Here is an 11,320-nt window from a genome sequence, read left to right on the forward strand (position 1 = left end):
AATGACACAACGATTTGCACTTTTAATTCTTGCTTTTAATTTGTCTCCGTATTGTTCATAGTTTACTTATACTGTTATTTTATTTATTTTAAATGATTAATTATTAACTGTTTATTATTTACATGTCAATCAAGCATAAATCAATGTAACTTGGGCTTTCCTAGTTCGGCCTAGATAATAAAAGACTGGGCCTACAAGTCGTTCCCAAGTGTTTGTCAAATTGGGCCAAACTCATGCAACCCTACTAGAGTCTTGTAAATTTGGATCTATCTTCTGATTAGGCCTGATCCAGTATCCTCTCAGCCCATTCGTTCCGATCTGTCTTGTTATTGCGTGGAGACTACGATATAGAGAGAGAGACAGAGAACCAATAAAACGAGACGAAAGGGATCGTTCGAGAAAACGTAATTTGAGATTTGACCAATTTCTACGTCGGTTAGGGTTTGAAAGTGCCCCTTTGAAATCCCGGTTAGCTAGATTTTGAACTCTTTTGCGGAAACAGTTTTGAAGATTATTTCGATCGGCGCGGCAGATATACTATTGACGATCGGAAAAATCATTCGAAGAGAGGTCAGTGAATCTCCATCTTCCATCTCCATCAATATTCAACAATATCACGTTTAGTATGCATTGAATTTTCAATTATTGTTTGGTTATCGAACTTCTATCGCATATTACATTGCTCCCTTCATGTCTTTGATTTGGTAGTTTTTAGGTTTTTATTTGATTACATATGTCGATAATAAGGCATTGATTATGTTCTGGTGAATTGTTTGATTATGCTCGGTATGTGAAAGTTACCTTGATTTTTACGATCTAGTGGAACTGATAAAAGTGTTTCCAGTGATCAATCATTCAAATGAGAAAAGTCATAGAGTTTTTGATTTTTTTTGGAGAGATATATTTCGGAAAATTCGTATTAAGCTGTATCCTTCTTCATCTCACACGTGATTTATCTCTCTCGCTTAATTTTGTTCTTGGATAATTTGATTGTCTTTTTTGTTTGATTAAAGTTTTATGGCAGATTTTTATTATCTGTTTTTTTAATTGTAAACAAAGTCTTATATCTTTCTTTTTTCCTTTTTTTTTTAAAATTTCTTTCATTTGTATACTGTATTTATGCACCGGTTAGATTCATGGCTTTAATGTAAACATAGTAAGCATACTTGGGGTTAGGATGTTTATCAATAAAAAGATGGTTGATCCACAAAGGAAAATCCCTAATCGTCATAACAGTGGTATTTTTAATGTTTTTTTTTTAATTAATTGACAGCTCTCTGTTTCCCTCTAGTTATCGTTATTTTGGATGTTCCATGATTAGCATCCACTCGCTCATGACTTTATACCTTATAGTTATAAAGTTTGTTGCAAGTTTTCTATCCCTTCCATGATATCTGTGGCGGTATAGTTGTTGATTTGGGTTATCATAGCTTGGATTTCTTGTATCTTCCTCTTTTTTTTCAGTTGTTTCAACTTGGGGCCCAGTAGCTAGTTGGGAACTGCTACAGAACGAGGATTTTTTTTGTTTTGTTCCTTCTATTTTCTTTTCCCCCTTTTTCTGTATGCTCCATACATGTTTTACTAATTGGCTTAGTCCACTGGTAGTCGTAAAATTTATTGCATGCTCTCTGTTTGGAGGAATGACTAATTTGTTCAAATTTCCTTGCATGATAGGTAAGGCTTGTGTACATCTTGCACATCTGTTTGGAGGTCAGTTGCATTCTATTGATACTGCAGTCATAATGAGATTAACAAAAGGAACTAGAGTTGAAGTACTGAGCGGAAAGGAGGTTGTAATGGGTGCTTGGCTCTGTGGTGAGATAGTATCTGGGAATGGGCACATGTACAGTGTCAAGTGTGGTCGGTCTGCACTAACCAAGGAGGTAGTAGTTGAGAGAGTTCCTAGGAAGGCTATTAGGCCATGCCCGCCTCCTGTTGAAGGGGCAGGCAAATGGGCCCCTGATGATCTTGTTGAGGTATTTCATAACCTGTCTTGGAAAATGTCAAGAATAGTGGAAGATGTTGGTGGGAATGTCTTTTCTGTTAGGCTACTTGGGTCTCCCCAGGTGTTCAGAGTTCATTCCTCTTACTTGAGAGTTCGACAGTCTTGGGAACATGGCAAGTGGTTCGTGGTCGGAAAGGTAATTTCCAGTCTTATGTTTGTTTCTACTTGTTTTATTTTTCTCCATTTGGAACAGTAAGTACTTTAGTAAGTGATGCATGACATTGACAAGTGATTCATGATGCATGACATTGACTAGTTTCATGTTTCCTTTAACTTTATATCTTTCCCTTTTGGAATAGCAATATGTATTTAGGTCTGCATTGACGTGTTATGTGAAATCTTTCATGAGCTATTTTGGGTCGAGTTTTTCTGATCATTGTTCATTTGTTGCATTTTGCTGCAGGGCTCAGAAAATAACACTATGTCTATGGGAAAAAGGGTGCCTATCACAAGGATTAAGGTACGTATAGGAGATGATCTTTTGTTTGACAAGGAAGACAAAGAAACTCAAAAGCATCATGTGGTTTTCTCCAGAAATCTGAAAAGACGGTCACCTTTTGGCTTCTCTTGTATTGAAGAAGAGAAAGTGGCTTCTAAAAAGAATAGATCGGATGAAAAAGATGGTAGCAGTAGACAAATTTCTCCTCTTCATCCTTCTCTAACTTCTGAAAAGGTAGATGCAATTTTTTCTTCCCATGTGTTATGGGGTGAAAATGGAACGCATTCTTCCTTACATATACCTGCTGATACTGATAGTTGTGCATCTTCTGTTGGTAGTTGTAGTGATATCCTCCAGGGTAACTGTAACCTGTCTTGCTTTGGAACACGTAGTAGAACTGTAGAGGATTATTGTAGTGATGCTGAATCATTTTGTTGACGGGAATATGAGGATGATGGATGTTCCCTTCCTACAAATTAGGTGTAGAGGGCTGAAGCCCATAGGCGAGAGCAACATGTCTTTCATTGTGCTATGGATGCACTGTATTCTTCTGTGCCTTCAAATAGGGAAGAAGTAAGGGGCATCTAGGTGTCACACAATCACAGTTCATATTTTAGGTAAAGAACATTTGATGGATGTTAGTATGAACTTGATTTTTTTTGAGTTACTAGGCTATTGTTTAGTTGTTACTAGTTTTGTAAATTTCATTTCCCTCACTTCCCCTTATATTCAATGGTCATCAATTGTTAGTGATGTCTCATTGGAACACAAAATCAACATGTATATATTTTAGTGATTTGTTCTTCGTATTTGTTACCATCATAACAGTTTAATGCATTTTGTTCTTTTTTAAATTGGTAATATTTGGAGAAAAAACTAATACATTTTGATGCAGTGCTACTGTTTCATGAGCAGATTGTTACCCATGGTTACGGTAGTATGATCTTTCTTTTTTGTTGGTTCATTGACGAACCTTTTAGTACAAAGCTGTTGATAGTTTAGCAGATTTCTGAGATTTAATTCTCTGGAAGTGTGATTAATTGCATCAGATTGATCTATTAATACTCAAGGGTTTCTTGTGTATGTGGGGTCAAGATTTTGGTATTCTGTTCTCAATGCCAAAAATCTTCTTTCAGGAAGTTTTTGTTGCAAAATTAAAAGGTGATAATCTGGATGGCTGTGCTTGCTGTGTGCTTTTGTTTGTTGTGATATGTGATTTGGTGCTTTTGTATTGAACAGGTGGCAATGTGTAGATTTGATGTGAATTTTACCTTTTGGTTGTTGCAAAGTATTTCCCTTGATTTTAATTTGAACATTTCATTGGTCTTGTTATTGGACTTCTTGATGTCGTTCCGTATTATCTGACAGTTAATGGAGTTCTCGTTGAGGCACTTACTAAACTTCTCCCCATTATGCTATGGAGCTTTGAAGGTTTTCACTTTTTGCTTCTTAAGGTCTCAAAATGGTGTGACCAAGTTTGTCACCTCATTCTGTGGAGATGGGGATCACATCTGCACATGATGTTCTGCTACTTTCAGTGCCAAACTATTGGTATGATCATTTTTTGCATTTTGTTTACGTCCTTGCTAGCCGTTTGTTTTGTGTTATATTGACAATTGTAATTCATTGAGGCGTAAATGAAAATTGGACAGTCTAAATGACTTGCTTTTGGACATAAAAGAAGGTAACACTTGTGCACAAGACTCCTGTAGTGGGCGGGGTCGAGGACAAGCATGATGTAGGTTGACGTTACCCCCACAATATGTGGAGTGTCTGTTTTCAAGAATTGAACTTGTGGCCTCTAGGTTGCACCCATGAAACTTTACCATTGGGCCACATGTTCGCCTCTTAGACATAAAAGAAGAAGATTGAAATTGTAAATTTAAGAAGAAAATCATATCTAATTGTATTATACATTTTCTTATTGTAGTATACCATTACAAAAAAGAAAAATATTTTCCTTGAATGGAGGCTGAAATTTGTCCATTCAAAGATCATCATCTCATCCGAGCCTTGTCCTAGAACCATTTGGTAATTGGCTACATGAATCCATGAAAGAAATAGAATTGAAATTAAAATATGAAATTTGTATTTATCTAAATAGCAATAGGTAGATTTATTTAGTTACTATTTCCTGCCCAATGCTTTATTTTATAAATCCTCATTGAGCAGTGTTCATCCTAGGTACGTTGAGTACTAATAGTTGCAAATTCGCCTGGTAAAATGCAGTGCTATGGGCAACATCACAGAATTTATCAATCTATCCTTTTACTCACCAAATGCAATAAATTGGGATTTGCTATACTGATGTTGAATTATTTGGGGAATAACATATAAGAAAGCAAGATATCCCACTCCCATGAATGATGTTTGTTGGTTAGAGCAATAGATGCCAATCAGTGTTCTATGTAGCGTTGATCAGTATGCCTTGTAGTCTTATTACATATCCTCATAGAAGGTGAGGTTGTTAGTCAATCATACTTTTGTGCCTGTTATTTTATTGCTATTCAGTTCATACATAAGCCGACAACATATACTTGCAATCTTGAATTCTTCTGGTGCCAAGCTGCTTCTTGGTTGACTAGCAAACCCAAAATCATCCATTTCTTCATATTTTCCCATTTTCTTATACCACATGTTAATGTATACTTTACCAGTGCCAGTGATGTTACAAAGACCAAAAGGTTATTTGCAGCATAATTTTTTTCCACTGGTCTCAACATGTCAATGACATGCATTTTTGGTTTAATATGTTGAAAGATCAATTTGGCATTGTTCTTAACGTTTGGACAAGTCTTTTGGGTGGGCATCACAGAGCTGGAGGTTCAAGGATGAAAACAATTACCTTGTGCAACAATGCTGGAGGTACAAGAGTAAGACTGTCTCTGAAAATTTTTTTATTAGTCTTTTTGGTTGAATGTGCTTTGGTGCAGTCGTAACAATTTTTTCAGACATCACAATTTCGCACCTGTGGAGCACATAAGTCTTGTAGATTGTCCATTTGTCCTTAGAAGATCAAAGGTTGATGGTACTGTGTTTTACCACCTCCCTTGGTAAGGCCATTGGACAAATTTATATTTGTTTACGTCGGATTTGCTTGTGAAATTCTAATTGTATGAGTGCTTTGCTTTTCTGCTCGGTATTTCACTTCTTGGAGGCTGCTATTCTGTTGGCATGATCACTCGTATTCAAATCATGCAATTTAGTTTGTTGTTATTATTATATCGTACTATGAATTAGACTACTAGGACAGAATGAAAAATTACGACTGGTAACATGAAGCATAAAAATGGGATAAGCATGAAGCACGAAGGGTGGCTCTTGCTTGCCACTGATGCTGACACTTTTTTGCAATATTTTTGCTCCAGTGATCACAACCTTTACTCATGCATGTTATGAGATCTACTGCAGATTGATGGCACTTGGTCTTGAAGTGAAATACCATAGCCTGAGTCGTTTGGCCATCATGGAGCCTTGATTCTGTTGCATGCCTTGATCGGATTTATATAGACCTTAGATGAGCTTTGCTTCAAATGATGAAGATTATGATCATACGAATCATCTATTCAATTGTTAGACACTTCAAGTTTTATCTAATGAACTTTTGATGCTGGTTGGTGGATTGGATAAGCATGTCTTATTTAATATGCACTGAGATGCCAACTTGGGTTGTTATTTTAGTTGTAAGAAAACATATACTGAATCATCTATTGGCAATGTACAAAAAATTCTGGCTCTGCTAAGTTTCATTGATAACGAACTGAATTGAATCAATTGTCCCTTTTCAACTACATTCGGCATAAGGTTTTGAAGAACGTTAACCTAACAAATCAAGTCACTTTATGTGTTGATCATCAATGAACTTTATAATACTAGACATAAAAATAATCAACTATTTAATACTTGGAAATATATCTACTACATGTGGTTCTAAGATTTTACCTTCGGAACTCAAAATTTTTATGTGTTTCATGTTTGTATGAAATGGATATTTTATTTTCTCTGTTGTTTATCACATTAGTAAGATGTGGAAATTCCTTACTCTTAACAAGGGCAAACCCTTCCTCATTACATCAATAAGATATTTTTCTAGCCTAAGTGAGTTGGGTTTTGAATCATGGGTCTGACCCTTAATAACTAGATTAAGGAAGAAAAAACTCATGCGGATTCGATGTATTTGCGCATGGAAGTGTGGTTTTACAACTGTTCCAATCTATCATTTTCTCTCCTCTTGAAAATATTCACACATTAATGTAATATTGAAATAAGGGATGCACGTGGGACCGTGGGAGTGATGTCTTAATATAGGCTTTTCGGTAAAAATAGGAGAAATTAGTTGCCATTTTAGGGTAAGGCCGCAATAGCGTAAGGGACCTTTTTCAGCTGTTCAAAATTTTTTTTTTCAACGGTGGATCTTCGCACAGCTTTTCCTTCGGTTCGCTTTCCCCCTCTCATTCGCTACCTTCTTCAATCTGCAGATTGCTCTCCCATTCCGAACTGCCACTTCCATCTCTCGTCGCGAACAATCATGAGTATTGGTTATTCCTGTTCCTACCTGTATTCATATATGGATTTGAATGTGTTCGGCCGATATTAACCTCGATCTTCCTCTCTATTTTCAGCTCTAGGAAGAAAGATCAAGATCGGAATTGAAGGTAAATGACCTGTTGTTTAATTTTATTGATTGCATTACTTTTTTTTGTTGTTTTTATGGATTTCTATTTCCAATGCGTTCTTTGCTCCAAAATCAATCTATTCATCAGGATGTGGAAGGCTGAATCGCTTTTTTACGAGGGTCGCTCCCAACGGACCAGACGCTAAGGTACCATCAAACGTAAACATATAGGCGCACAAGCATATGATTTGCACTAATTTCATTTGTGTGTTTGTGTTGGTTAATTGGGTGTTTTTTAGTTAATTATATCTCAAACATTCTGGTGTTTTGAAATTGATTAATCCACATATTCATTTGTTAAGAAATACTGACGGGATGATTTGAGATATTAATCGCTTGATTGTGAATTAGAACATTTTTGTGGTAGTTGGAACAATATTTAACTAGTTCCCACAAATAGTATCGAGATTCTATGTGCAGTCATGATCTTTTATGGATTTATTAGTTGATCACTGTGACATTATATTTTTCTTTTGAACGAATCAATGGGAAGTGGAAATATATAACTGACTAAAGACAAAGATGGTTTTTGACTAAGACATGTTGAGACCAAACTGATGGGCTTTTACAATATTGTTCACTTTATGTGCATGCTAAGAATATATTTATAAAACTCAGTAGTTTCATCTGTGCTTCTCTGGTGTATGAACCAATATATGGCAACTTGTGGCATTCTTCTTATCATTGCTTGAGCTAGTGGTGACTACTGCACGCATTTTTTTTTTTATCTATGTTTCAGCTATATCTTGTATTCTTGTATCTTTATCATCACTTCATTGCCATGCAAATGGTTAAGTCTACATAGCTGTTAGCATGCATCATGGTTATATTTTTTAATTTGCTCTTCAAACACTTTTCTTCTGTTAAATGTGGATTTTAAAGCTTTCTAAGATGACACTTTGCATGAACCATATCAGAGTGGCTTTAACTAGTTGAATTTCATGATGAAACAAGTAGGGGGTAGAGGCACTTGGAGGTGGCTGGGATGTTCAGTGTGGACTGCAGAAATTTCATATGTATTATATTTCCATGTTTAGATGAGATGAACATATGATGACTAGCTAGAAATTGAACTGTTTAGAATTGGTGCATAAAATCAAATCTAGTCCAAAAGGCTCACAGAACCAGTAGGGAAATTGAACTGTTTAGAATTGGTGCATAAAGTCAAATCTAGTCCACAAGGCTCACAGAACTAGTAGAGAGAGGGAAGGGCGGTTGTTTGATGCTTAAGTTGCAGTTGAGCAGATTTTCCATTTGGAGAAGGTTTACCTCATGAACTGGCAAGCTGGATGATTTAACTTTTTTGTTTGTCTAGTGTGATGGCTTTGTTTCTAATGAATCTTTATGCGTTAGATCACGTTAATTCTTACTATATTTGTTTCTTTCTAATGATTAATCCAGACCCTTCCAGCACTGCCCTACCTCATCTCAAAGCAGTATCAACAGGGACTGGAATCTAGTAGTATGAAGTCCTTGAGGATGCTTGCACTTCTTGGGGCAGGTGTATCAGGACTTTTAAGTTGTGCTACAGTAGCTTATTCTGATGAGGCGGAACATGGATTGGCATGTCCTGACTATCCATGGCCTCATAAAGGAATTCTCAGTTCATATGACCATTCATCGTAAGTGTGATTTGACTTAACCGTCCAAACTTTTACTAGAGATTTGTTTGACATGGGAGGTTACCCAGTTTAAATTTCCTTTTCTGGCTTATGTTTCAAACCTGGAATGTAGCGAAAAGGAAAAATATACTTGCATTGAATATCGTGTGCTCCCCGTTGAAACTTCAATGAACATACCCTGCCCTTTCTATGTCCCATTAGGCCACGTTCTTATCCTTTCAAACACGGCCTAATGTAGCTTTACAAGAAGTTAGCCAAAAACTTAATTTCACTATGCTTTAAATCTCGTTTGATAAATTTATGGTAACAATATGTGAACAGGATTCGCCGGGGTCACCAAGTATACCAACAAGTGTGTGCATCTTGCCATTCAATGTCTCTAATTTCGTATCGTGATCTTGTGGGCGTTGCATATACTGAAGAAGAGACGAAAGCTATGGCGGCAGAGATTGAGGTGGAAGATGGGCCTAATGATGAGGGTGAGATGTTTACCCGTCCAGGGAAACTTAGCGATCGCTTTCCTCAGCCTTATTCAAATGAACAAGCAGCAAGATTTGCTAATGGAGGGGCCTATCCCCCAGATCTAAGTCTCATAACTAAGGTACTTTTAGTTGAACTTTTTGATTGACATGAGGTATAGTTGGGTACATGCATTGACTTACTTTCTCCTCATTTCAGGCCCGTCATAATGGGCAGAACTACGTATTTGCTCTTCTAACCGGTTATCGTGATCCTCCTGCTGGTGTCTCGGTAATTTTCTTTCCAAGCTTAGAAAATGGAAATGATTCTTTAGGAGAGAGAAAAAAATTGAGGTAGAAAACTTTGAAGCACTTTTGTTATTCTTGATACTTCAGATGCATACTATGAAAAGCCCTATTCTATTGTGCCTTGATTTTTGTCCTGTGGCCTTATTTAGGCACACTATATGATATTGCCTTTTTTGGTTTCACTTCAAATTTCTATGCACGTAGAACTTCATTTTTTCAGATGCCAAGTCTAGTGTTTGTGACTTGGGCTCACTGGTCCTCACTACTTGCAAGAATATATGACGACCTTTGTACCATTTGAACTTTGTGATGACTGCATAACCTATCCATTGAACTAGTTTAACAAAACCACGTAGTAGGGCCTAATGTATTTGGCATTGGCAGATGCTTGACTATGATTTTTCTTCCTCCATGCATCATCTTGCCACATGCAATCTGATTAGTTTTCATACTGTCATTTTTGATGTGGTGGTCACCCTCTCGTCAATATTTGTCATTGTAGATACGAGAAGGACTTCATTATAATCCTTACTTTCCTGGTGGTGCTATTGCTATGCCCAAAATGCTTAATGATGGTGCTATGGAATATGAAGATGGTACCCCAGCAACAGAGTCCCAGGCAATCATCTTTCTTAACCTTTCCCTTAGATTTAATGTTTTTACTTTCTATGAATAAATATTGATTCTCATGGTCCCTTTACATGTACTGGTATAGATGGGGAAAGATGTTGTGACATTTTTGACATGGGCTGCAGAGCCGGAAATGGAAGAGAGAAAACTGGTAAGCTTGTTGTCGAATGACACACTAACCCATAAGACTTCTGTCTTTAATTACTGTACTTCCTATGGTGTCTGTGTTGCGAAAGCCCTGAGGGTAGCCAACATGCAAATGCACTTTCTGCAAGTATAAATGCAATTTGCCAAAAGAGGCCATTGCTTTGCAAGCATATATGAAAGTGATTCGTAGAAGGATTACAAATTATACAGTCTTCCACTATGGTATTTCTTTTCCTGTTATCTGGTGAAAACGAGGAAATTTTTCTGCAGAAGCAAAATAATATGAACTAGTTGGTTTACGGTTCGATATCGCTAAAAATGAAGCAGTAAATTTTTATGACGTAGAATCTCAGAGCTTTCTGAATAGAGTTCTTAGAGGCAAACCTCTTGCTGCGATTGTACAATTACTGACCACCCTTCTTCTTCCCACCCAAGATTTACAAGTTGTACTTTTTCCTGAACTATAGCAGCAACATCCATTCATTTGAAACACGTTGAGGCATCAGATTTTGTTGCAATTCATCATAGATTTATTTGTAATGTTTTTTCTGCTTGGAAATGAATGCAGATGGGATTTAAATGGATCTTCGTGCTGTCACTTGCACTTCTCCAAGCAGCATATTATAGACGATTGAAATGGTCAGTCCTCAAGTCTCGAAAGCTGGTTCTTGACGTTGTCAATTAACCCGAACAAGGGTTTTCAGTGGAGATATGTTTTGGTAATAATGGCTGTAGTAGGTGATTTTTTGGCCCTTACTTTTGATCTGTGATTCAAATAGCCTTGCAAGCTCGTATTGAATGGAGAAGAAGAAGAACCTCCATGCAATTGTGTATTTTTTTTTCCAGAGAATATAATTGCACACCAGTTTGTTTGTTATTTAGTCTACTTATGGACGTTATAATTTATTGGAGAATTTATTCTTCCTTGTGAGGGTGCTAATCTGCACCAAATATTTGTCTATTTCCTGTTTGATGTAATGTTCCTCCGAGCTTAATTACGCGATTCTCTCTTCAGGATGATGTTAAGGGTTCAAT

General features: G+C 36.7%; 2 protein-coding genes across 10 annotated transcripts; both read left to right on the forward strand.

The window, feature by feature from the left end:
* Nucleotides 1-364: 364 nt before the first annotated feature.
* LOC120010838 lies at nucleotides 365-6,181 on the forward strand. 8 transcript variants are annotated; one of them, XR_005470931.1, is made up of 6 exons: nucleotides 365-570; nucleotides 1,675-2,141; nucleotides 2,409-2,678; nucleotides 3,899-3,995; nucleotides 5,205-5,497; nucleotides 5,813-6,181. XR_005470931.1 is itself a non-coding variant. In XM_038861721.1 (6 exons), the coding sequence occupies exons 2-6, from the start codon at nucleotides 1,743-1,745 to the stop codon at nucleotides 5,920-5,922; spliced, it is 981 nt and encodes a 326-aa protein (XP_038717649.1). In that variant the 5' UTR covers nucleotides 365-570; nucleotides 1,675-1,742; the 3' UTR covers nucleotides 5,923-6,181. The 8 variants fall into 8 exon arrangements, 6 of the variants coding, with proteins under 6 accessions (XP_038717649.1, XP_038717651.1, XP_038717655.1 ...); XR_005470932.1 differs by having other exon boundaries at nucleotides 5,856-6,181; XM_038861721.1 differs by having other exon boundaries at nucleotides 5,205-5,309.
* A 659-nt stretch (nucleotides 6,182-6,840) lies between these two features.
* On the forward strand, nucleotides 6,841-11,283 carry LOC120010839 (cytochrome c1-2, heme protein, mitochondrial-like). 2 transcript variants are annotated; one of them, XM_038861728.1, is made up of 9 exons: nucleotides 6,841-6,982; nucleotides 7,067-7,099; nucleotides 7,208-7,266; nucleotides 8,521-8,741; nucleotides 9,063-9,342; nucleotides 9,420-9,491; nucleotides 10,011-10,127; nucleotides 10,224-10,289; nucleotides 10,854-11,283. In XM_038861728.1, exons 1-9 carry the CDS (start codon nucleotides 6,973-6,975, stop codon nucleotides 10,968-10,970), a joined length of 975 nt encoding a protein of 324 aa, XP_038717656.1. In that variant the 5' UTR covers nucleotides 6,841-6,972; the 3' UTR covers nucleotides 10,971-11,283. The 2 variants fall into 2 exon arrangements, with proteins under 2 accessions (XP_038717656.1, XP_038717657.1); XM_038861729.1 differs by having other exon boundaries at nucleotides 6,853-6,976.
* The last annotated feature ends 37 nt before the right edge of the window (nucleotides 11,284-11,320 follow it).

This window comes from Tripterygium wilfordii, chromosome 12 (assembly GCF_013401445.1).
Source record: "Tripterygium wilfordii isolate XIE 37 chromosome 12, ASM1340144v1, whole genome shotgun sequence".
Classification (NCBI taxonomy): Eukaryota; Viridiplantae; Streptophyta; class Magnoliopsida; order Celastrales; family Celastraceae; genus Tripterygium; species Tripterygium wilfordii.

Bases quoted from the DNA above. Each gene is read 5' to 3' on its own strand.
- LOC120010838 (XM_038861721.1), top strand. From the start codon at position 1,743: ATGAGATTAACAAAAGGAACTAGAGTTGAAGTACTGAGCGGAAAGGAG. The intron at 2,142-2,408 runs GTAATTTCCAGT...ATTTTGCTGCAG, and splicing joins AGTGGTTCGTGGTCGGAAAG to GGCTCAGAAAATAACACTAT. The intron at 2,679-3,898 runs GTAGATGCAATT...TTGCTTCTTAAG, and splicing joins CTTCTCTAACTTCTGAAAAG to GTCTCAAAATGGTGTGACCA.
- LOC120010839 (XM_038861728.1), top strand. The intron at 9,343-9,419 runs GTACTTTTAGTT...TCCTCATTTCAG, and splicing joins ATCTAAGTCTCATAACTAAG to GCCCGTCATAATGGGCAGAA. The intron at 9,492-10,010 runs GTAATTTTCTTT...TTGTCATTGTAG, and splicing joins ATCCTCCTGCTGGTGTCTCG to ATACGAGAAGGACTTCATTA.